This window comes from Nannospalax galili, unplaced genomic scaffold (genome assembly GCF_000622305.1).
Source record: "Nannospalax galili isolate Female #2095 unplaced genomic scaffold, S.galili_v1.0 scaffold18, whole genome shotgun sequence".
In the NCBI taxonomy this organism is placed as follows: Eukaryota; Metazoa; Chordata; class Mammalia; order Rodentia; family Spalacidae; genus Nannospalax; species Nannospalax galili.
In genome coordinates, this window is record NW_008346548.1 from 6,740,381 (window position 1) to 6,764,400 (window position 24,020).

The 24,020-nt window shown below is 41.0% G+C and overlaps 1 protein-coding gene and 1 pseudogene across 1 annotated transcript in view; one reads left to right on the plus strand and one right to left on the minus strand.

Annotated features, from left to right (window-relative positions):
• Positions 1–7,685: 7,685 nt before the first annotated feature.
• LOC103742023 (T-lymphocyte activation antigen CD80-like) overlaps positions 7,686–24,020 on the minus strand; it is an 18,683-nt gene continuing 2,348 nt past the window's right edge. Inside the window, exons 3-4 of the mRNA XM_029568210.1 lie at positions 14,782–15,098; positions 7,686–9,641 (exon numbers count right to left, since the gene is read on the minus strand). Of these exons, the coding sequence (XP_029424070.1) occupies positions 9,316–9,641; positions 14,782–15,098 (643 nt within the window). The 3' untranslated portion in view covers positions 7,686–9,315. The remainder of the gene's footprint in view (positions 9,642–14,781; positions 15,099–24,020) is intronic.
• LOC115072009 lies at positions 22,424–22,552 on the plus strand (annotated as a pseudogene).

The following is a 24,020-nucleotide window of genomic DNA, read 5'->3' on the forward strand; positions in this document are numbered from 1 at the left end:
TTTATGACTATAACTCTGTAATTCATCTTAAAATCTGGTATAGTAATCCCCCCAGCATTGCTCTTAGTGCTCAGGGTTGCTTTGGCTATCTGAGGTCTTTTGTGTTTCCCTATGAATCTTAGGGTATGTTTTTTCAATTTTGTTAAAGATGTCATGGGGATTTTGATTGGCATTGCATTGAATCTATAAATGGCTTTTGGTAGGATTGTCATTTTCACAATATTAATTCTTCCAATCCATGAGCATGGGAAGTCCTTCCATCTTCTGATGTCTTCCTCAATCTCTTTCTTTAAAGATTTAAAATTTTTATTATAGAGGTTTTTAATATCTTTTGTCAGGTTTATTTTGAGATTTTTTTTTTTTTTTTTGCAGCTATTGCGAAGGGGAGTGTTTCCATGTGCTCTTTCTCTGATTGCTTATTATTGGTATATAGAAAGGCTACAGACTTTTGTAGGTTAATTTTGTAGTGTGCCACTTTACTGAATGTGTTAATAATTTCTGAAGTTTTCTGGTGGAGTTTTTGGTGTCTGTTAGATATAATATCATCTGCAAAAAGGGATAATTTGATCTCTTCTTTTCCAATTATTACTCCTTTAATTTCTTGCTCTTGTGTTACTGCTCTTGCAAGAGTTTCAATCACTCCGTTAAAGATAAGTGGAGATAGTGGACAGCCTTGTCTCATTCCTGATTTCAATGGGAATGCTTCCAGTTTTTCTCTCTTTAGAATGATGTTGGTTGTGGGTTTGTTATATATGGCTTTAACTGTATTGAGGTATTTTCCCTCCAGTCCAGTTCCCTCTAGGACTTTGAACATAAATCCATGTTGAATTTTGTCAAAGGCCTTCTCTGCATCTATTCAGATGACCATATGGTTCTTGTCTTTGAGACCATTTGTATGATTTATGTTGTTTATTGACTTACATATATTGAACCATCCCTGCGTCTCTGGATAAAGCCGACTTGATCATGGTGGGTGATCTTTTTGATGTGTGTCTGTATGTGGTTTGCAAGTATCTTGTTGAGAATTTTTGCATCTATGTTCATTAAGGATATGGGTCTATACTTTTCTTTTTTGGTTGTATCTTTACCAGGCTTTGGTATTAAAGTGATACTGGCTTCATAGAAGGAATTTAGAAGTTCTCCCTCCATTTCTATCTTTTTGAATAAATTAAGTAGTATTGGATGTAGATCTTTAAATATCTGATAGAATTCTGCTGTAAATCCATCTGGTCCTGGGTTTTTGTTTTTTTTTTTTTTTTGGGTCTGTTTAAGCTGTTAATCTCTTCTTGGTTTAGTTCTGGTGGTTCCCATGCCTTTAGATATCCATATTTTTTTTAGGTTTTCAAATTTAGTAGCATATAAATATTTAAAGTGTCCCCTTGTAATGTTCTGTATCTTTCTGGTGTCTGTTGTGATGTTTCCCCTTTCATCTCTGATTTTGTTGATTTGGAGGTGCTCTTTCTTTCTTTTGGTTAACTGGGCTAGCGGTCTGTCGATTTTGTTTATCTTTTCAAAGAACCAGCTCTTGGATTCATTGATTCTTTGTATTGTTTTCTTTGTTTCAATTTCATTCATTTCTGTCCTTATTTTTGTTATTTCTTCTTGTCTGCTGGGTTTGGATTTCATTTGTTGTTGCTTTTCAAGTGTCTTGAGTTTCAATGTTAAGTCATTTATTTGTGTTCTTTCCGATTTTTTGATGTAGGCACTTAGAGCAGACCTATACATTTCCCTCTAAGGACAGCTTTCAGTTTGTCCCAGAAGTTTTGTTGTGTTGTATTGCCCTTTTCATTTAGTTCCAGGAATACTTTTATTTCTTTCTTAATTTCCCTTTTGACCCATTCATCATTCAGGAGTGTGTTGTTTAATCTCCACGTGTTCGTGTGGTGATTTTGGCTTCTTCGGGTGTTGATTGTAAGCTTTATTGCACTGTGGTCTGATAGAACACATGGAATTATTTCAATCTTTTTGTATTTGCTGAGCTTTGTTTTGTGCCCCAGTATATGGTCGATTTTGGAGACGGTTCCATGGGGTGCTGATTAGAATGTATGTCCTTTGGTGCTTGGGTGGAATACTCGGTAGATGTCTGTTAAGTCCATTTGTTACATGGTGTTGTTTAATTCTGATGTCTCTCTGTTAACTCTCTGCCCTGTTAACCTATCTAATGGAGATAGTGGTGTATTGAAGTCCCCTACTATTAATGAGTCGGGGTTATTCACTTTAAGATAGTGTCTGTCCTTGAAAGTGAGAAGAGTTTCTTGCAGAAAACAAAAAGATGGGTTTTTTTTTCTTAACAAAAAGACACACAGTCTGTGTCTTTTGACTGGGGAGTTCAGTCTGTTAATATTTCAATTTATTAATGAAAGATGAGTATTGAATCCTGTCATTTTTATTTCTCTTTACATTTTTGATATAGCTGTACTTTTCCATAGTTATATCTTCATTGGATTTCTTTCCTCAACCCCTTGGGTATACTCATTCCTTTCTTTAGCTTTTTGTTTTGCTTCCAGAACTTTCTGAAGGGCTAGTTTTGTGGTCATGAATTCCTTCAGCCTATTTATGGTATGGAAGATTTTCCTTTCCCTTTTCAGTATAATAGACATTTTGGCTGGGTATAGTAATCTGGGTTTGCATCTGTGGTCATTTAAAACTGGGAATATTGGCTTTCATAGTTTGCACTGAAAAGTCAGCTGTAATCTTAATGGGTTTTCCTTTATATGTGACTTGTTGTTTCTCTTTTGCAGCTTTCAGTATTGTCTCTTTGTTTCGTACATTTAGTGTTTTTACTATGATGTGCCGTGGAGAGTTTCTTTTCTGGTCATGTCTGTTTGGTGTTCTATATGCTTCTTCTATTTGTATGGGCATGTCTTTCATTAATTTTTGGAAATTTTCTTCCATGATTCTGTTGAAGATCTGGTCAATGCCATTATCTTGGGATTTTTCTCCTTCCTGTAAGCCTATGATTCATAAGTTTGGTCTTCTTATGGTGTCACACAATTCCTGAATATTCCATTCTTGTGATTTCTTAAAATTTTCATAATCTTTGCTTTAGTGGTCTAGTTCATCCACTTTCTCTTCCAGTCTTGATACTCTGTTTTCCATTTCATTCATCCTATTGGTGAGGCTTTCTCATGTCATTCCTAATTGTCTGACTGAGTGTTTCACTTCCTTCTTCATTTCAGCCTGAGCATTCTTCAATATTTCTAACTCTTTTCTGAATTCATTCAGATGTTAATACCGATCTTCTTTCAGTTCTTTGATTTCTTTGTGTTTTCTTTAAATTCATTGAATTCTTTTATCATGTTTGTAATTGTTCTTTTGTGTTCCATGTCCTGTGTTATCTCTAGGGGGTTCTCATTGTACTCCTCTAGAGGACTGATGGTACTTGGTGGGGATATATTATTTTGATTTTTCATGTTATATTTTTTTCTCTGTGACTTTAACGTGGATTTCTTTTGTAGTTTCTGGTTCTTGTGTGAGACTCAAGCCTTCCTTTTCTGAGTTTAGGTCTGCTTCTTTTTGTGGTTTATTTGTTAGGCATGAAAAGCTGGTTGGTCTCAGCTTCAGGTTCTCTCTTTTGATTTTATATTAAAGTGGCCAAATTGCTTTCGTCTTGCTGCTTGGTAGTTCCCACAGAGGCCCAAGTTGGATGTGGATCAGATGCTCTCAGGCTTTCTCCTAAGGTCAGGATCCCTCTAGGAAAGATACTGGCCTCAGGAATTTGAGGGCTGGGCTGGCCTTGGAGCAGGGCCTAGGAAAGATGCTGGCCCCCAGCAATGCAAAAGGAGGTGGAGATGAGAAGAGGCCAAGGGCTCCTGGGGACTATAGGGAGGAATTGGACTGGTCTGGGTGCAAAGGATCAGGAAACAGTGGGGATTCTGGGCTAAGAGGTCATTCCATGGGTCTGGGGTGTCACAACAAGAGATGGACCAGTGCCACTGCTAGGAGGAGAGCTGGGGCAGGGGACCTGAGAGGGTGAATGAGGCTGGGGGAGCCAATGTGCAGTGGGCACATCCAAACTTACCCAGGCAAGCTGCTAGCTCCAGGAAGCTGTGGGGCTGTGGGCCTCCCACAGATGCAAAGTGAGATGGGGACTAGAGGGAGGAAATGGTTTGATCTGGGTATGAAGGATCAGGAAACAGTGGAGAGTTTGGGCCAAGAGGTCAGTCCAGGGGCCTGGGGTGCCAAGACAGGAAATTTGCCAGTCCCCCTGCTAGGAGGAGAGATGGTGTGTGGGAGCTGGGAGGGTGTATGAGGCTGGGGGAGTCAAGGCGCAGTGGGCGCAGCAGCCAAACTTACCCAGGCAAGCTGCTGGCTCCAGGAAATGAATTGTGGAAAGTTTTTATTTTCTCCTTCAACTTTAACAGATCAGTTTGCTGGGTATATTTTGGGTTGATAATTGTTGTCTTCCAGAACTTGGAATGCATCTTTCCAGATCCTCCGCCTTTAAAATTTTTGTCAAATATCAGATGTTTTCTGATAGGGCTACCTTTATAAGTGATTTGACCTTTCTCTTGGAGCTTTTAATAACCTTTCTTGTGTGTGTGTGTTTTTTTTTTAATTGGCAAAAATTTAATACACAGTTCACCAAAGAATATGTGAAAAAGCATACAAAACATATATGTAAAATGCCTAACAACTATAATCATTAAAATAAACAAAATAAAATGAAAATAAGATTGTCCTTCACACAGATCAGTTTAGGTGCAATTTCAATGACTGACAGCCTCAGGTACAAGCCAGGATATGGAGCACCGAAATTTTTAAAAAATCAAAATGACAAAAAAAAATTTTATTGAGCTTTTGTAAATTTCACATAACAGTTCTTAATCAAATTAAGACCCCCAATTTATGGCCCCCGATCAAGTCTCATGTATTTTGTCATGTATGTTAAGCATTTCCCTCAGATGTCCTTCAGTGTAGTTCATTCACCAGACTCTAGTCAGCCTATCTAAAGATCTCTCCCTCACCTAGCAGTAACCAGTCTCCAACAATTCTTAGGTTAGGGCTGGCCCACTGCCCATTTCCCTCTCACCACTCTGGGCCCTTGTCTGATTGAGTTAGCATGGGTCTTGTGCTCGATGCCACCATTGTCACAAAGTCACATGTGCAAGTTTCCAGTGGCCTGAAAGCCTCTGCTTCCCTATGTTCATGGGCCAACCCTGGCTCTTACAATCTTTCTACCCCCCTCTTCCACAATGGTCCCTGAATCGTGGATGGGTGAGATTTAATATAGGAGTCCTATCCAAGGACACACACTCTGCAGTCTCTTATTCTCATAAAGTTTAGCCATTTGTGTCCTTCTGGGCGTTGCACTCTGTTGTATAGGTAAGCTTCAGTGGTGAGAGTTGAGGGATGCACTAGTATTCTCCCTACCCCTGTTCCACTATGTTCTGTGAGCCTTAGGTGTAGAGGTTTCACTGTAGGTATGTCACCTAGTACTGGGTGTCTCTCAGACCTATATTCTCTGTGTCTGACTAGTGGAACTCTGCAGTAGCCTCCATCTGCTATAATCAAAAAGCTTCTTTGATAAGTGTTGAACTGTATGCTTGTCTATGAATATAAGGATCCATATTTAAGATATGGTGAGAAATTTCATTTGTCTGGAGATATGGCAGAGATATGGTTTTCTCTAGGATCTATGACCTCTCCAGACATGTATATTTGGCTATTATTACAGTGCCACCCATTAGTTCACTCCTATTGAGAGGGCTTTAAGTCCAATTAGATAGCTGTTGATTACCCTCGAGATAACAGTGCCACTACTGCACCAACAGAGGTAGTTTGCTGTGCTAGTCGTTATGTTTATTTGGCTTGAAGAGTGGGTTGGACCATTGATGGACTTTCTCTGTTAGCAGCTTGCATAGTATCCTATAAGAGGTCCTATGAGAGCTGTTCTTCAGGGACAGAGTTTCTAGGTGAGTTCCTGCTCCATTGCTCCAAGTCCTATGTCCGAATTATGACCTGTCTTCAACAACAAGAGGGCCTTACCTCTGAGTTTTGGGAGATAACCAAGGGCTCTGGAAATAGCCTCTGTTATTTTGAGAGTCTTTTTAACTACTCTGACTAAGCACTCAAAGGGAGGTCTCTCCTGCCTAGCACCATGCTCCTTGCCATACAGCCCCCAGGTATACTCCTGCACTAATGTTCAGACACTGTTTATGTATTTCTCAGGGGATTCCCAAGCCAACATAATTTCCTCTGTTTTCCCATGTTACCCATGATCCATTCATCTCTCCTCTCTCTCCTGGTCCAAACTCCCTCCTCCCTCCCTGGTCCAAGCACCCCCATTATTCCCACCCTCCCCCCAATAACACCCACTTCCCCTATCCCATGGTCCCCTGCATGTCCCTCCCTCCCTTTTCCCAGCCAAACACTCCTACTTCCCCCACCTCCTCCTGGTGATATCTGTTCCCTAATATCCCTCTTTCCAGCTGTTTCTTTCCCTTTACCACTGTGTTTCCTTTCCACTTTCCTGGTTCCTGCTGTTACATCAGGGTTTATACTACATATGGGATTGGTGTTACAATTCACAAATGAGGGAGAACATACATCATTTGCTTTTCTGAGTTTATGTAACTTCACTTAGTATAATATTCTCTAGTTATATCCATTTACCTGCAAATTTCATCTTTTCTAACTGCTGAGCAGAACTTCATTGTATAAATGTACCACATTTTCATTATCCATTCTTCAGTTGAGGGACATTTAGGTTGTTTCCATTTCTTAGCTATTGTGAAAAGAGCAGCAACAAATATGGATGTACAGGTATTTCTACAGTAGGAAGAGTCCTATGGGTATATGCTAAGGGGTGGTTAATATGCTTTTTTTGTTCTGTTTTTTACTGTGTTACCTATAATATGCTTAGGGAGTTTCTTTTCTGGTTCTATCTATTTGGAGTTCTGTAGGCCTCTTATAATGGGTGTGTGTCTCTTCCTCTTGGTTTGGGAGATTTTCATCTATGATTTTATTGAAAATATGCTCTATGTCTTCACTAAGGTGTTCTCCTTCTCTGTCCATAATCTGAAGGTTGGGTCTTCTCATCATGTCTCAGAGCTCTCCTGTCTGTCCACATTTCTTTCTAAACTTATTGTTGACCTTTACTGAGTGGTCCAATTCCTCCTCCTTTTCTGCCATGCTGGAGTCTCTGCTGTCTACAGGATCCATTCTCTCAGTGAGGCTTTCCTCTGAGGTTACTGAGTTTTTCATTTCCAGCATTATTTCATTTTGGGTTGTCATAAGCAATTTTGTCTATTTTCACGTCTGGAACTGACTTCCTCATTTTATTCATCTCTTTGTTTCTTTTCTTTTGGAGAATATTCATGTCTTCTTTGTAGATACAATTTTGGCTATTATTTTGAATTCTTTATCTGGTAGTTCTTCTAAGTCATTTTCATTAGGCATTGTTATTTGGGGATTAGTGATTTGTGGAGGAGTCATATTGTCTTGGTTCTTTTATGTTTTTTTTCTTTCTGTGCTGGGACTTGTGTGTCTGGAGTTAGTTTCTTGGTCGAGTTTTTCTTTCTTTTGTATTTTGAATTTCTTAAATTAATCTTTTCAAAAAATAAGAAAAAATGTAAATGAGATGTGGTAACACATGTCTCTAATCCCAGAACTTAGGAAATTAATGTAGGAAGATTATGAGTTCAAAGTCAAGCTGGACTACATAGTGAGACCATATACATATGTATATATGAGAAAGACAGAGTTTTATTGGAACACTGCCACTCATTCACTGATGCCTTGTTCACAGCCTCTTTTCGTCTGCAACTGTAGAAGTCAGTTGATGCAACAAAGTCTGTGGGATCTGTTAAGTCTGAAATATTATCTCACTCTTTCCAGAAAACTTTCACGAGCTTTTGTCCCTGAATGTCACAAATAATCATATTCTGGAACAATGTCCAATAAAAATATATTCAAGTTACTATTACTTAACAGTTTCTGTGTAAATCTTCATCTTTACAATAAACTAAAATTAGTTAAGAATATACTTATAAAGTAAAAATGGACTTTGAATCAATTTGCTATCTTCACTTTAAGATCCAAAATTCATTTTTATAAAATATTATGATACATAAAGGATGAGTTTGGAGTACTAATAAAACCATGCCAAAATTTGATTTATACTGGAACTAATTTTTCCAGGAAACTTTCTTACTACCTATGGAAAAAAATAGCTAAAGAATTCATCTCAAGTCTGAAAGATCTAGAATAAATCCCACACTAGAATGAACTAGTAGATCACCTACAATACCTCCTCAATTGTAAGACAAGAGAAAGACGTCAGGTACACCACATCTCACACTGCATTGTACGTACCATTGCTGTCATAATGCATTGTCTCTTCACTATTCAGACACAAAACGTATCGTTGACAGTGGGGTTGGGGTTGGAGGAGAGCCCCAGTGGTCCTCTATAGACTCGGCCATTCCAATCAGACATAGAGTTCAAGTGTCTGAGTTTTCCTATGATAACGAACCCTTGGTTTAAGATGCATGTATGTCTTCATTTTATGATGATGTAACCTCTTATAGAAAGAGAATTTTACGTTTGCTACCTGTAAGGTAAATTATTGGCTCAAAGGTTACATCTTTTTATTCTCAGACATTGTCTTTAAAGAGTTTTATCACTCAGGCTGGGCGTGGTGGCCCACATCTTTAGTCCCAACATTTGGGAGGCAGAGACAGGCAGATATCTGAGTTTGAGGCCAGCCTGGTCTACATACCGAGTTCCAGTCCAGGTGGGGCTACAGGGAGATCCTGTCTCAAAAATGGGGAAAAAGGGGGGGGGTTATTACTCAACTTTATCAAAGCAAGTACAATAAATCATTAATATTACATAACAAACTTGCCTCTGAATGAAACAGTAGGTTTTGTTGCCTTTGTGGTGCTGGAGATTAAATCAGGGCTTTGTGTATGCTGAGCAAGTGCTCTAACCCCCTCATCCCTCATCCAGCCCAAACCAGTAGTCCTTAAAAAATTCACTCAAAAAAGACAATTATTTGCGACTACAGGACTATTGGGGATGGGGTGCCAAAACCCCAAGGGAAATTGCAAGGAAAGAGAAGCTTTAGGGCTTTCAGTAAAGAAAATATTGTTCCATAACTTGCAAAATGACCACCTGATGGTTAGCAATTATTAGATGAGTAAAATTTGGAATATTGATTTAAAATAAAATTAGTATAGTCACTTTATCATTACACTTGTTCCATGACCTCAGTAAGTCATAATGGCACATTTTGTATGTCTAAAATAACTGTAAATTTACCATCAAAGTCAATAAGTTCAATTTTAAAATGTAGCTGGCTGCGTTATTTTTTTAAGTTCCGTACAGTAGACACTTTCCAAGATAATGTTGCTTACGTTTTTCCCAGGTGAAGTTCTTTAACACTTCAGAATCTCCGTACTCAACATGACACACAATGCTGTGGTTGTACGTTGCATTGAAATCCATTTCACTGGTCACGTTGTACAGTTTGGTTTCAGGATCCTGGGAAATTGTTGTATTGATGTCAGTTAATACAGTTCCATTTTCCCACCAGGAGAGGCGAGGCTGGGGAAAACCTCCAGTGGTTGAGCACATTATCCTTTTAATGTCAGGAAATGGATCTTCAAGTTCAGTTATGACTGGAACAGGGAAGTCAGCTAAAGAAAGAACAAGGGTACAATTACACATGGGTATGTGTGTGCATGGATTTATATTAAATCAGTTACCTAGCTTTAACGAGAATGATACAATAACAGTTTGCAACTCCTCATTAATGAGCAAATGATTTGAATCAGACAGGTGTTTAGAGAAAGGAGTAGGTTTGTGTGAATAAATGTCAAAATAATACTTGTTATTATAAGAGGAGAAAAGAAAACTAACAGTATTTTGGGGTTCTTCTTGGTTAGGTCTGGAACTTCTTATCTTCATAACAACCCCAGGTGGTTGGACATAGATCATAGGAGGTCACGGATGAAGTCAAATGCAGTGGCACAAGGCTGAAGCCCCAGCGACTTAGAAGACTGAGACAGGAGGGTTGCTTGAGCCCACACATCTGGGACCAACCTGGACAACATAAGACACTGTCTCTTTAAAAAGTAAAAAAATAAAAATAAAGGGGTTGGATAGACAGTTCAGCAGTCAAGAGCACTTGCTGCTCTTGCAAGGTACCAGAGTTGGGTTCCCAGCAGCCATTTCAGGAATCTCACATCCACCTGAAACTCCAGCACCCAGGGGATCCTCTTCTGATCTCTGTGGGCACCTGTACTTAGGTGCACATACCTACATACAGATGCATGCAAATACATAATTTAAAAATATAACTTAAAATAAAAAAGGTTGGATAGCACTAACTTGATATGATTTAACTAGTACAATTTTCATTTAACAAATAAACAGCTGTAGGGAACTCATAATCCTAATGGCAGACCTGGGATTAGCATCCAGATGTCTCTGACACCAGGGCTGTCTTTGCTGTGCTTCTTTTTCTTTCCTGCCTCTCCTGGGGACTTGAAGTGCAGAGGGGCTTTTTTTTTTTTTTTTTTAACATGTTTAGTAAGGAACATATGTGAAACCACCCTCCATCCCAAGACCAGAAAAGTGATAGGAACCTATGCACATCTACCTGTATGGTCTCGCCTCACCTGTACCTCAATTCCCCAATGCCCACAATAACCATCACACTAAATCTGTGTGCTGAATTCCCTGGCTTCCTAAAAAGCAGTCTTTTAACTGAGCATGGTGGCACACACTGATAAGTCCAGTACTTTGGAGGCTGAGATAGGAGTTCAAAGGCAGCCTCTCTGCCACTGTGGGCCCTGTCTGAAAAAATGTGTGTGTGTTTTTAAGTGTCTTTTACTGAGATAAAACTGCCCAAACTGTACAGCATTGAATCTGTAATCTCAGCCACTACATTTTACTGAATCTTTGCTATTCTAACATCTTAGAGGGACAAAGAGGCCTCCTAGGATCCCTTCATTTGTATATTTGACCTCCAATATCATATTAAAGTGCATTTAAAACAAGGTGTGGAAACCTCCCCTAACTGTTTCCTCACTTACTCTTGGGCTTACAGCATGCTGAGTTCAGTGGTTGCCACGATCAGGTCTTAAGCTGAGTTTTGTCTTGTGACCTTGGGCCAGTTACTTCTCTTTAGTCTTAGTTTGCTCATCTGGAAGATGGCTGTCATAATCCCTGCATTGACGGCTGAAGGAATTAAATGTCATCATTGCTCTAAATCACTTAGCCATAGCCTGACACACAGGAGTTTAAGCAGATCTCTCATTTAAATCAGGTTGTCAAGGGAAAGCTTCTAGAACTGCCTGGTGGCACTGAAGAATGAGGGGAGGGGCAATATCAGGTGTATAACTGTCAGAAAAGGGAAAAACTTGGATTTGGTTGGAGGTAAAGTCACTTTTTTAAAAATGGAACTTGTTCCTAAATAAAGTTTGATGTGTTCCTGAGGAATTATTAGTTGGCACTGTTATTTTCTTCTCATTAGCTTATCCCATTGCATCAAATCACTACACTGGCAGTCAATATAAAAATATTCCTTTGGAGCTGGAGAGATGGCTTAACAGTTAAGAGCACCTCTGCTCTTGCAGAGGACCTGGGTTTGATTCCTGGCACCCACATGACAGGTAACAATCTTCAGCAACTCCAGTTCCAGGGAATCCAATGCCTCTTCTGACTTCTTTGGACATTGTATGACATGGGTGCACTTAAATACATGTAATCACTACACAGATACACATAAAATAAAAATAATATTTTAAAAACATATCCCTTGTTTTTCTTTTTCTTTTTTTATTTTTATTTTATCTGTATGAATGTCTTCCCTGCAGGGAAGTAGGTGCTCCCATGTCATGAAATGCCTATGGAGCCCAAAAGAAGGTGTCAGATCCCCTGGATCTGGAATTATGGAAAGTTCTTAGCCACCATTTGGGTGCTGGGAACCAAACCCCAGTCCTCTGCAACAGCAGCCAGTGCTCTTATCCTTGGAGCATCTCTATAACTGCTATAACTGGAATAACTAATCCAAACTCCTCACATTCTAAATTATGACTCATACTCATTCATGTCTGTGCTCCACTTTTCCGATAACCAGCTACACAGCAAGAGCCATATTTTCTGGGTCTGACAGGGCTTACAACAGCCCCAGCTTTGTCTCTAGCTCTTCTGCAAGTTGATCTGCTTGAGATACTACTATATAGGTCTTGCAAGGCTGTGAGCCATTAAATGATTAGTCCTTTGTATCTCATTTGAAACAGTTAACTCAAGTTTTCATCCTTCTTAGTGGAGAAGGATGAAGGATGCCATATGAGCAAAGGCAGAGATGCAAATGTTTCAGAGAGGTCAAGAACTGACAGTTGATCTGTTTTCTAGAATAGCTGCTTCTCAAATGTGCTACATGGGATTTCATATACTGTGGTCATGGTATGTTCCCATTTTCCAATACTAGAAAATGTACAGGGGGCTGGAGAGATGGCTCAGTGGTTAAAAGCACTGGCTGCTCTTCTAGAGGACCTGAGTTTGGTTCCCATCACCCACATGAGGGCTAACAACCGTAGGTAACTCTAGTTCCAGGTGATCTGATACCCTCTTCTGGCCTCCATGGGCAATGCATGACACAGGTGCACTTACATACATGCAGACAAGACACTTATATACATAAAATAAAAATTAAATATTTTAAATATTTTATTTATTATTTTTATTTTATGTGTGTGTGTTACCTGCATGTGTGTTAGTGAAACCATGTCATGCACTGATCACATATATCAGAAAAAGGCATCTGATCCTCTGGAAGTTACAGATAGTTCTTAACCACCATATGGGTGCTGGGAATTGAACCTGGGTCCTCTGCAAGAGCAGTCAGTGCTCTTAACTGCTGGGCCGTCTCTCCAGTCCCAATAAATAAAATATTTTTAAAAAGAAAATGTAGAGTACCCACTTGTCCTCCTTTACCTGAGACTCCTCAGCATTCTCACTAAAATCTTGTGTTCTGAGGAAACTGCTCCATCCGGGGCAGAATAGGACAGTGGGCCTCTGCTAAATGGGAACTGATTTAACCCCTAGTTTCTCAAACTGCAGTTCACAGCAGCAACACTGCTGTCTCTTTGAAGCTTGTTGGTCCTGCAAAATGTCATATCCAAAACCTAAACCTACAGAGTTTGAAACTGCATTTTAACAGGCTCCCATTTATTTATAGGCACATGATATGAAATGTTTCAGAAAGCCTGGTTCAGTGGACTCAGTTGGAAACTTCAGAATGGTTCAGGTAAGTAAGGTAGGCTAGTTTTCCCTTTGTGTGTTCCCTTACCCAGTTTTGTCCTCACATCCTTGACCTCGCAAATCTCATTTAGCTGTCCTTGCCTCCTGCTGCAATCTAAAGCTACCCCCCACCCCCATGGTGTCCTCTTCAGGGAGGGATTCTCTTCTTGGTCTTTCTGCCCTGACCTGCCTTTTCTCTGGATCTTCTGCTAGAGTCTGAGTTAATGTAATTAGCTAGTACAAGTGACAGTGTTTGTGGTGCCACCTCCTTCAGGTCATAGTTTCATTTCCAACAGGGACCCAAGGGAAGGGACGTGCCAACAACTACAAGAATGCCTACAATGGCTAGAAGTTCAGGAATCAGTAGAGGTCTGAATTTTGGACAAGTGAACTTCGTACCCCCAGATCACATCACTATATAATTATTTGCTCAGCCACAAGAATAGGATACATAGAAAAGGTATAAGACAGTTCTATGTGACTCTGGCTTTACACTCGGCTTTAGGTGTGGTCTGGTGGCCACAGGAAAGGAGGCAGAGCCAATGGTAGAAGCAAGGAAAAACAGTGAGGAATTTACCAGCAGCCATCTGCTGAAATGCTAGGTTATCAAGATTAATCATTATGTTTTACTTACATATGAGGCTTTGTTTCCCTAAAGCCTCAACTGCCCACAAAGGAAAAGAAATGTGTTTGAATTTCAAGGTGAGGGAATGGCCTGGGACTATAATTTCTCAACAAAAACTTTGGCTCCATGTGTTTCCTTCAGGACTGTGGTCTGTGATTAGGGCAGAATGAGAAGTGTTTGCCCTTCACAGCGGGGCTGTGATCAGGGTGTTGATCCTCTCTTCTTCTCTATGGCAGACTTGACTTAAGCATCCAGTTGTTTAGCATCCAACTTGATAGGAATGACAGTGAGAGCTTCAATAACTAATGAGTAAATTTGTTTGAAAAGAGTAGAACCTGATGGTCCAGTAGCCACAGACATTCAAGTACTTCGTGGATAGGATGGGCCACGTGGCTCTTCTATCCTCCCTTCAGGGTTTCAAAGGCCTGCATTGTGGGCTCAGATGCAGTTCACAGCACAGCTACATCAGATCAAAGCTGTGCTCCTCTGATGCAGAGGGCATTCAGGTCATGCCAGGGCCTGCGATGGTTACTGTCAATTCGGATTTTCAAAATACAAGAAATGCATATTAATAGATATTTCCACTTTGAGGAGTTAAGATTTTTCTATAAAACTGGAGACTCACCCTTCAGAAATGAAGTGAGGTACATCCTTCTTCGGTCAAATTTCCACCTACAGCTTTAGACCTATGCCTTTAAGGACTTTAAGAATCAGTAAATCAGCCAGGCATGGTGGCCCTTGCCTTTAATCCAGCACTGGGGAAGCAGAGGCAGGCAGAGCTCTGTGAGATTAATGCCTGCTTAGTCTACATAGCCAGTTCCAGGCCAGCTGGGGGTACAGAGGAACCTGTTTTCAGAAAGAAAAAATAATAAAAGAATCAGTAAATCAGAAATTCCACCAACCTCTGATTGACAGCATCACTGACTTCAGGTGTTCCCCTCTGTAAGGCCCTCTGTCACTCCTTTGAACAACACAGGTATAAGTGCCCCCGTCCGACAGGTGCAGGCCCAGGATCACAAGAGAGAGGTTGTTAGCAATGTCAGAGAAAGTCCGGTTCTTATACTCCGGCCACACTTTCACCATCCCAGATATGATAGCCAGCACCATTTTGCCGTCTTTTTGCCAGTAGACACAAGCTCTGTCCAGTTCATCGAGAGAAATGTTGTAACCACAAGACAGTGATGCCATTTCTCTCACTGACTTGGACACTTGGCCAAGACTTAAGGAAGGGCAAGCAGAACAGGATTTTATCTTCAGTGAACACAGATTCCTGCATGAGCAGGCTGCATCCAAACTCAGCATGTTTTGTCTAGCAGGAAGTTTTTTTGACCCAACACTTTTTAAAAATTATTTTTATTACTGTATATTGATTGTGTAAATTTGTGGGGGGATCATTCATTTTTTTTAAAGAAACCCTACACAGCCACATGTATGGTACATACCCATATTCTCAGCACTTGGGAGGATGAAGCAGAGTTGCAGGTCTGAAACCGGCTTGTGCTACATAGGGAGATCCTGTCTTAAACTTCCAAAGGCTGGGAATGCAGCTCAGTGGCACAGCACTTGCTTATCATATGCAAGGCCCTGGGTTTGACCCTCAGTGTTGAAAAAATACATAAAATTTATTATATTGACTATTTAAAAATGTGCAGTGGGGTTAAGTACATTCACATTTTTGATAAGACAGCTCCAGGACTGTTCATTTTGTGACAGGACGCTCTGTATCCATCAAACAACAAATCCCTCTTTCCTTTCCCCTCATCCCCTAGAAACTGTTTCTCTGAATTTTACTACTTTAGATATCTTTGTGTTTCGTTATTGGTCTATTTCACTTAATGTGTTCAAGTTTTGCTCATCATGTACAGTATGACAAAATTTCCTTCCATTTTAAGAAATTTAAATTATATGACAATAATTATCATGAATACTACTCACAAACAAATATATCTGAGATACACACATCCTATGTTGGTTAATCCCATAAAACAAATATATCTGAGATACACACATCCTATGTTGGTTAATCCCGTCATCTGCCAATGGACATCCGAGTGGCTTTCACCTGTGGGCTACCATTGGGAATAATATTGCTATTGACATGTGTGAAAATGTCTCTTTGTGGTCTGAGTTTCAGTTCTTTTGGATATTTTCTCATCGTGGAATTCTTGTATCACAGAATAGTTCTTCTTTTCAACTTTTTGAGAAACCTCTATACTATTTTCCATAGACGTTTTACTTCTAGTGCTTTTTAAAGCATTTGAAAGCTATTGTTTAGAAAGCTAAATAAAATTAAATTAAAATTAATATGATATCTGCAATAATCAAGATACATGTCTGAAATTAGACTTATGGACTACATGTTACAATACAAACCATCCCCTTTGCTCGAGAATTTTCCAATGGCTCACAAGATTTAAGATTAATATGAGCCCTCTCTCAAATCAGGCAGGCATCCATCCTATCCCAGGCTGTCCTTGAACTCCTTACATGGCTAACAGTGACCCTGAACTCCTGATCCTCCTGCCTTTTCTTCTTGAGTGCTAGGATAAAAAGCATGCCCCACCATGCCTGGTTTAAGTCCCATCACTTCTTATTTGCTTTATCTAATATAATGCTTCCCTAAAAAGAAACTGGCTCTGACCAAGACTGCAGGGTTAGTGGAGGGCAAGTTGTGTGCCCATCTGTGTGGAGGCCTTGTGTTAGATCACTTGTACACCGCCTCCTGTACCCTTCTTTTTTGCTTTCTCTGTGATCACTCTGGTGAATAGGAACAAGAGAAATTTCATTTAATTCCCTAATGGCCCTACAAGATGCCAATTACAGCACTTACGCAGGTGGTACCTGAGACTTTGAGAGGCTTAGGAAGCTCAGGGCCGGGAGGACTAGGCTATGACTAGAGAGTTATAGTCATGAAAGAATAAGGAAGACAGATAAGAGAAAGCAAGAATTCAAAGAAGGCCATTTAAAATTTTTTTCTTTATTTTATGTGTATAAGTGTATTGTGTGCATGTATGAAAGTGCACCTGTGTTGTGCAATGCCCACAGAGGACAGAAGAGGGCATCTGATCTCCTGGAACTGGAGTCACTGACGGTTGTTAGACACCATGTGGGTGCTGGGGTTTGAACCCAGGTCTTCTGCAGAAACAGCCAGTGCTCTTAACTGCTGTGCCATCTCTCCAGACCCAAGGGCCAAATTTTAAATAGGTAATATAACAAAGCCCTTCTAGCCATGGATTCCATATTTGTGAATTGGCCTAATCTCCAAATTTTATTTATGCTTAGTTCTGGGTCTGTAAAATTCCTTAAATTGACCACTCATACACTGAGTCTCAGTAAAAAGGAGTGCTTTATTGGAGCCAACCAGTTGGGGACACAGTCTCAGGAGCTGTACTGCAACCCTGAGCCCTGAAAACACAGGGCTTTTAAGCATAAAAACCACAAAGCAGGGGATGTCTATAGAAACCATACACAGAATAACCAGGAAAGGATTGGAACACTCTAGGGCTGCTTTCCAGAGACTTAATCTACACAGCCATTGGCTAGCTTACCTGGGGCAGAACGTTTTTCCTCTTTTGCCCCAGACCATTCCCATAGAAACCATGAACAGATGTACCAGGAAAGGATTTGAACAATGGAGGGGATTTCCAGAGTCAGGTGGAGGGCAGCTCTTTCTCAGAGGATAGGGAGGGGGTCTGAGGGGCACTCTCCTTCAGCTTTACTTTGGGGTTGCTGTTTGACCCTTGCTGGCCTCAAATTCCTGGAAATCCTTCTGTTTTAGCCTTTTCAGTGCCAGGATTACAGGACTGTACAATCACACACAGCTTCAAAATTTATTTATAAGCCTGAAGCAGTACTTGGAACATGCTAGACATGTGCAGAATAGCAAAACACCTGAGTGCCTGTCATACCCATCTGTAATGGAGTAGGACAGGCATGATGTTCTGCCATCTTGTCTCAGGTCTCATCTTTAGCAAGGGTCTTTTTGTCTGATTTCATAGTCTTAGTGCTGTACTCTTCAAAAAACAAGACCCTGTCCCCCCCCAAAAAAAAAGGAAAAAGGAAAGAGACATTACAAATGGAACTTTTCTCTTCATTTCTTCCACAGCACCTTTCCCAGAATTGCATATAGGGAGGATGCCTTCCAGGGTGTGGCTTCCCGACCCAGGGCACATCAGGGAGGTCCCTGAGTGGCACATCCCTGGCCCTTAGCCCTCCATAATCTTACTCTACTGTACTCTCTCATCCCCACAGACCACTCACATCCACACTGCAGTCTGGCAAGTCCTCACTGTGCCTATCTTGGTCTATCCACTTCCCTCTGACCACATTCTTTACATCGAGCCCATCACATCATTTGTACCTTCGGCTACTGAAAGAGCCTCCTGATAGGTTTCATATAATTACTGTGACTGCTCTACAAACCTTTCCTAGGTTCCAGCAACTCAAAGACTTTGTTTTTGCTTGTTTTGGTACTAGGGGTTGAACTCAGGGCCTCATGTATGCTAGACAAGCACTCTGCCTCTGAGCTATATCTCCAGCCCTCTGAATGATTTTTTTCATGATCCCAGGCTGGCCTCAAACTCACTATGTAGCTGAGAATGACTCTGAGCTTCTGATTTTCCTGTCTCTACCTCCAAAGTGCTGAGATTACAGGCACATGCCACCTTACTCAGTTTATATCATGCTAGAGACTTAGCCTAGGGCCTTGTGCATGCTAGGCAAGCACTCCATCAATGGGCTACAGTCCTTCATCTGTGCTTTTTATTTTAAGACAGAGTCTCATTAGGTTGTCCAGGCTGGCCTTGAATTCACTTTATAGCCTAAAGAGCCCTTGAATTTTTTAAAAATTTCCCAAGACAGGGTCTCCCGGTAACTCCAGCTAGCCTGGAATTCTCTATGTAGAGAACTCTCAGAGATCTACCCACATCTGTTTCTCAAGTGCTGGGATTAAATGTATGTGCCCAGATAGAGGCCCTGAATTTTTGATCCTCCTTACCTCAGTCTTCAAAGTAGCTGGGATTATAGGCCTGTCCTTCCTTGTTTGGCTCCACATGTCCTGGTTTTGTTTTTTTAATGTCATCTACAAGACTGACTGCTCTAAGTGGAGCTGTATGGGTGGTCCCCCAGTCTCAGCATCACATGGATGCTTATTAGAAATGTGGGGTCTCAGATCCTATTTCAGACACACCAAGCAGAAACAGCATTTAAAGTAAAATTTTAAGCCAGGAATGATTGCTCATACCTCTAATCCTAACACTTGGGTGCCTGAGGATCTTCATGAGTTTATGGCAAGCCTGTACTACATAGTGAGTTCCAGGCCAGCCTGGGCTACAGAATGAGACCCTGCCTCCAAAAACCAAAACATAAAATAAAATATTTTTAAAGTTCTTTACTTTTTCAGAGCAGTTTTAGATTTCTAGCAGAACAGGGTGGACAAGTACAAAGGATTCCCACAGACTGGGCCTGTCTTGTATTTGAGTGTAGGCAGGAGGATTAGGTGCTCAGAGTCAGTTTTTTGCCACAAACCTGGGATATATGAGACATTGTCACTCAAACACAGAGATGTCAAAATGAAAGAAAAATCCAGAACTGTCCTGCCACCAGGCGAGTCCCATGCTATATCTTTTGTTTCACTTTGCATTTTTCATTGTTTTTCCTCTGGTTTTATTTTTACTGTCATTTATTTTTTTAATTTATTTTTATTTTAAAAAATATTTTATTTATTATTTTTATTTTTTTCCTTTTTGGCATGTGTTCTGAGAATCAAGCTCAGATCTTCACGCTGTGTGGCAAGGACTTTACCAACTGAGCCATCTCCCCAGCCTGGGCTTCTACTTTTTAAATCTTATAAGCACTCCTCAGGAATCCCTTTAAATATATAAACATGTTCCCCTGTCTCTCTTACAAAGCACTCAGTTATTCCCACTTCTTCTGGTACAAATTCTCTGACTCGGTGTATCTGCTAACTTTCCAGTATGCTCTTGACTGATAGAGTTTGTAACTTTTTATGAGTTTCTTTTCCACACAGGTTTAGTTTAGTTTTTCTTATAAAATGCTTTATTTAATTGTTTATGTGTATGAACGTAAAGCTTGCATGTGTGTAAGTGCACCCATGTTGTGCAATGCCTGAAGAGGTCAGAAGAGGGCATCGGATTCCCTGGACCTGGAGTTACGAATGGTTGTTACCTGCCATGTGAGTGCTGGGAATAGAACCCAGGTCCTCTGCAAGAGCAGTCAGTGCATTTAACCACTGAGCCATCTCTCCAGCCTCTATTTTTTTTTTTGTTGCTGTTGTTGTTATGTGGGGTTTTTTGGAGGGATACACACACAAGAGTAGAGGTCCTGGCAGAGGTCAGAATTGGATCCTTGTGGAGCTGGAATTACAGCAGTTGTCAGCCACCTAGCATGGGTGTTGGGAACTGAACTTGGACCTTCTCCAAGAGCAGTATGTGCTCTTAGTCACTGAGCCATCTCAAGCCCCCATCACTTATTTTATTTATTTGTTATGAGACAAGGTCTTACTATGTATCCCTGGCTATCCTGGAACTTATTTGTATGTCAGACTGGCTTTGAACTCACAGAGACAGAGTCTAGCTTTCTAGCCTAGGCTGGCCTCAAAATCACCAGCCTCCAACTCCCAAGTACTAGGATTACAGATGTACACCACCATATGCTGCACAAAACCCCAATCTTCTTGATAGTGTCACAAGTTCAGCTCCATTAAGACTACCTACATTGAAACAGAAGCATCTAAAAGTCAAAATACTCTTTCCAGAACACATATAAAATACACAGTCAGAAATAACTAAAAATATAATTTTGTGCTTAGTCTTAATGGCAGATGCCAGTGTTGACAAAAGTTGTCAGAACACAAGGCTTAAGAGGAAATATTAGAAAGATTTCACATTAAAAGGATTTTACTTCTTAGTTACCTTCACTGCTGTCAGTTAGAAAAGATGGTCATTGTTCAGTCTTAAAAGGCAAACTGCGGAGCTGGGGAGATGGCTCAGTGGTTAAGAACAATAATTGCTCTTGTAGAGGACCCAAGTTCAATTCCTAGCACCCACATGGTGGTTAACAGCCATCTGTAGCTCCAGTCCCAGGGGACCTGATGTCATTTTCTGACCACCTGCAGGCATTGCATGACATGGATGCACTTACACACATGCAGGCAATACACTCATACACAAAATAAAAATAATAAATAAAATATTTTTTAAAAGAGGCAAACCACATCAATTAAATGGTATCATAGAAATATACTTAGATAACCAGACTCCCAGGCTAATACCCTAGGCATGTAGCAAGATGTAAATGAACATCTAATATTCACAGAGGAGGCTACAGCTCTAAACTGTGCTTTGGCTTTATGGTTTGCTAAAATAACACTGTCCCCTCCTCTACCTGGGTTTTTGGTTTAAACCGGGTGCCAACTTGCTGTGTGACCCTATGTTGGAGCTCTAGCCTTTTTGAACTAGAACTTTCTTAGGCCTAAATTTTTCTGAGAACACCATGAATGCCTCTTCTGCCTCTAGAAGTAAGGCAGAGGCAGACTGCACAGAGAACCGCACCACCTTCTTTACAACCCCAGAGATCTTAAGTGGAAATTAAGTCAAGTTCCTGAAAGTTCCTTACCTGAAGGGATGTGGAAAAGACCAGTCAGCAATACAAAGACACACAAGAGCCTGAGACATGGACACTTGGGTGGTGGTATTTCCGGTCTCAGGGGGTGATCCATAGCTTCAGAGACTTTGGATAGATGGTGAAAGGTAGGACTTTAGAGCCAAGAGGGCCTGGGCACCTCCTAGACTCACAAAAGGGGTGGAACAAGGCAAAGTTCTTAGGTATCCAAAGGTTTTGTTTCACAACCTGAAAAATAAACTACAATCACCCAGTTGCTTACCCTGGACTGAAAACTTAATTCTGTTCATAAAGTTAAAGAGAAATGTCGTAACTTGAATGAAAAAGGGAAATTTCTACTACACTGATTCTTTCTAGAAAGGACAACATATATAAACACACACACACACACACACACACACACACACACACACACACACACACACTCACACACACTGCCACCCCTGGGCAGGTAGGCTTGTGTTGTATAAGAAAGTAGGCTGAGCATGGGTCAGGGGAGCAAGCTAGTAAACAGCGTTAGTTCATGGCCTGTGTTTCAGCTCCTGACTCCAGGTTCCTACCCCAAGTTCCTACCTTGGGCTCCCTCAGTGATGAACTGTGACCTGGGAGATGTAACTCAAATAAACCCTGTCCTCTCCAAGTTGGTATTGTTCAGAGTGTTTTGTCACAGCAATGGAGAAACAAACTAGAACACATATACCTTATTGCCTTTTTGAGACAGGGTCTCCCTGAAACCCCAGCTGGCCTGCAAACTTGCTATGTAGACCAGGCTGGACTCATCTCAGAAATCTGCCTGCCTCTGCCTCCTGAGTGCTGAGAATAGAGGTGTGAGCTACCATGCCCTGCTCATGACTGTATATTTAATAGCGGTCTTGAAATATCAGTAAAACATACTGAGAAGCACACACAGCATGGTATCTGTGCTCAGCAGCTCCCGCCTCAAAAAACAGTGTGTAAGAAATTCACTATCTGGCATTGTTGTTTTTCTTAGCTTTGCTGCCTATTAAACCTGCTATTTCTATTGATACAATTGTATATTTTAATATATATATATTAGGAAGCTGCAAATATTTAAAATATTCTAGTGAATATGCACACACATCTATGAAGCTATCACCAAATGAAGATCATGAACATGTGCCTATCACACATCTTAAAGTCCCTCTGAAATTCCTCTCCCTGCCCTCTTCCTCCACTGATCTGTTTCCCATACCTTTCCATACATTACTATGCATCTGTTTGCATTTGCAGAACTGTATATAAATATAATTGCACAGAATGTTCCCTTTGCTTTCTTAGAAAGGACATTTAAAGCATACCTCGTGTGGATACATGCAACCACTGTTGAATATGAGAAGGAATCTGGCCATCGGAAGGCTGTGCAGAAGGGCGGGATTCATAGTGCTAGGGCACCTCAGATGGCGCCTCCTGAGCCCCCAGCTCATTTCTCTTGAGGAGAACTTGGGTGGCTCCTCCCAGGGCCCCAGACACAAGAAGGAAGCCTGCCTAGAATAGCTGCCATTGCCTCACTGTTAGTTGTCTTTTTAAAAGATGCTCCATCCTAGGCTTCAGGGGTTCTCTTCAGGGAACAGTTTTAGGAAGGTATGTCAGAGACCAAGGGACAAAGAACTGCCACCTCCTCAGAGGGGGACGGAGTGGACTGGAGAGACAAGGGCAGACAAATGCCCCTCGCTAGATTTTTCTTTATGGCTTGTGCCCAGGACTCTTCCAGAAACGGCAATGAGAACGGATTCACGGTGGTTAGCCCAGGCTGACCTCTACACAGGCAGTGGGGCCGAGACGCATGAAAGGAAATCACTTCAGCAAGGCTCCTGTGGTTCTTGTTTGGTTTTGAAGGCTGCATTTTCATCTCTGAGAGCCAAGCAGGCAGTGAGACCCTGTGGGTGTGGCTGTGTGGTTGTGGGCCTGAGCATGGACAGGCCTTTGCAAGCCCCAGAGATGAAGCTGACATTGGGGTGTCAGCTGAGCTTCCCTGCGTGTGGGAAATCCAGCAAAAGAGAAAGGCAGCGGTAGAGGCCACTTGCTAGGAAGTCACCAAAGATTTCAAAATGTACCTGTGGATCTGCAGACCTACAGTTGGGGAGCCCTGGCCTATGGAAAAGTGCAGCTGCCTGGGGAGTGGGGGATGGGAGGTGGACTGGCAGCAACAGGGGCTTCCCCAGGTCTTTCTGTTCTGTTTAGAATGGCAGAAGCTGTTCCTAACATTTCAGACTATTTTTCCTATCTGTAAACTAGACAGTGGAGGAAGAGGATGTAGATTGTAGATGCTTGTTGAGGACCTGTGTTGGCCTAGATTATTTATTTATTTATTTATTTATTTATTTATTTATTTATTTATTTATTTATTTATTTGATAAGGACTGACTTCTGAGAACTAAGAAGGCCTCGCTCCCTTCCAAGGGTCTAGGTTTCCTTTCTGCGATTGTTTCTGGTTCCACTCCAGCGTGTGTTTTTGGAGTTGCAAGTCCCTGGAAGAAAC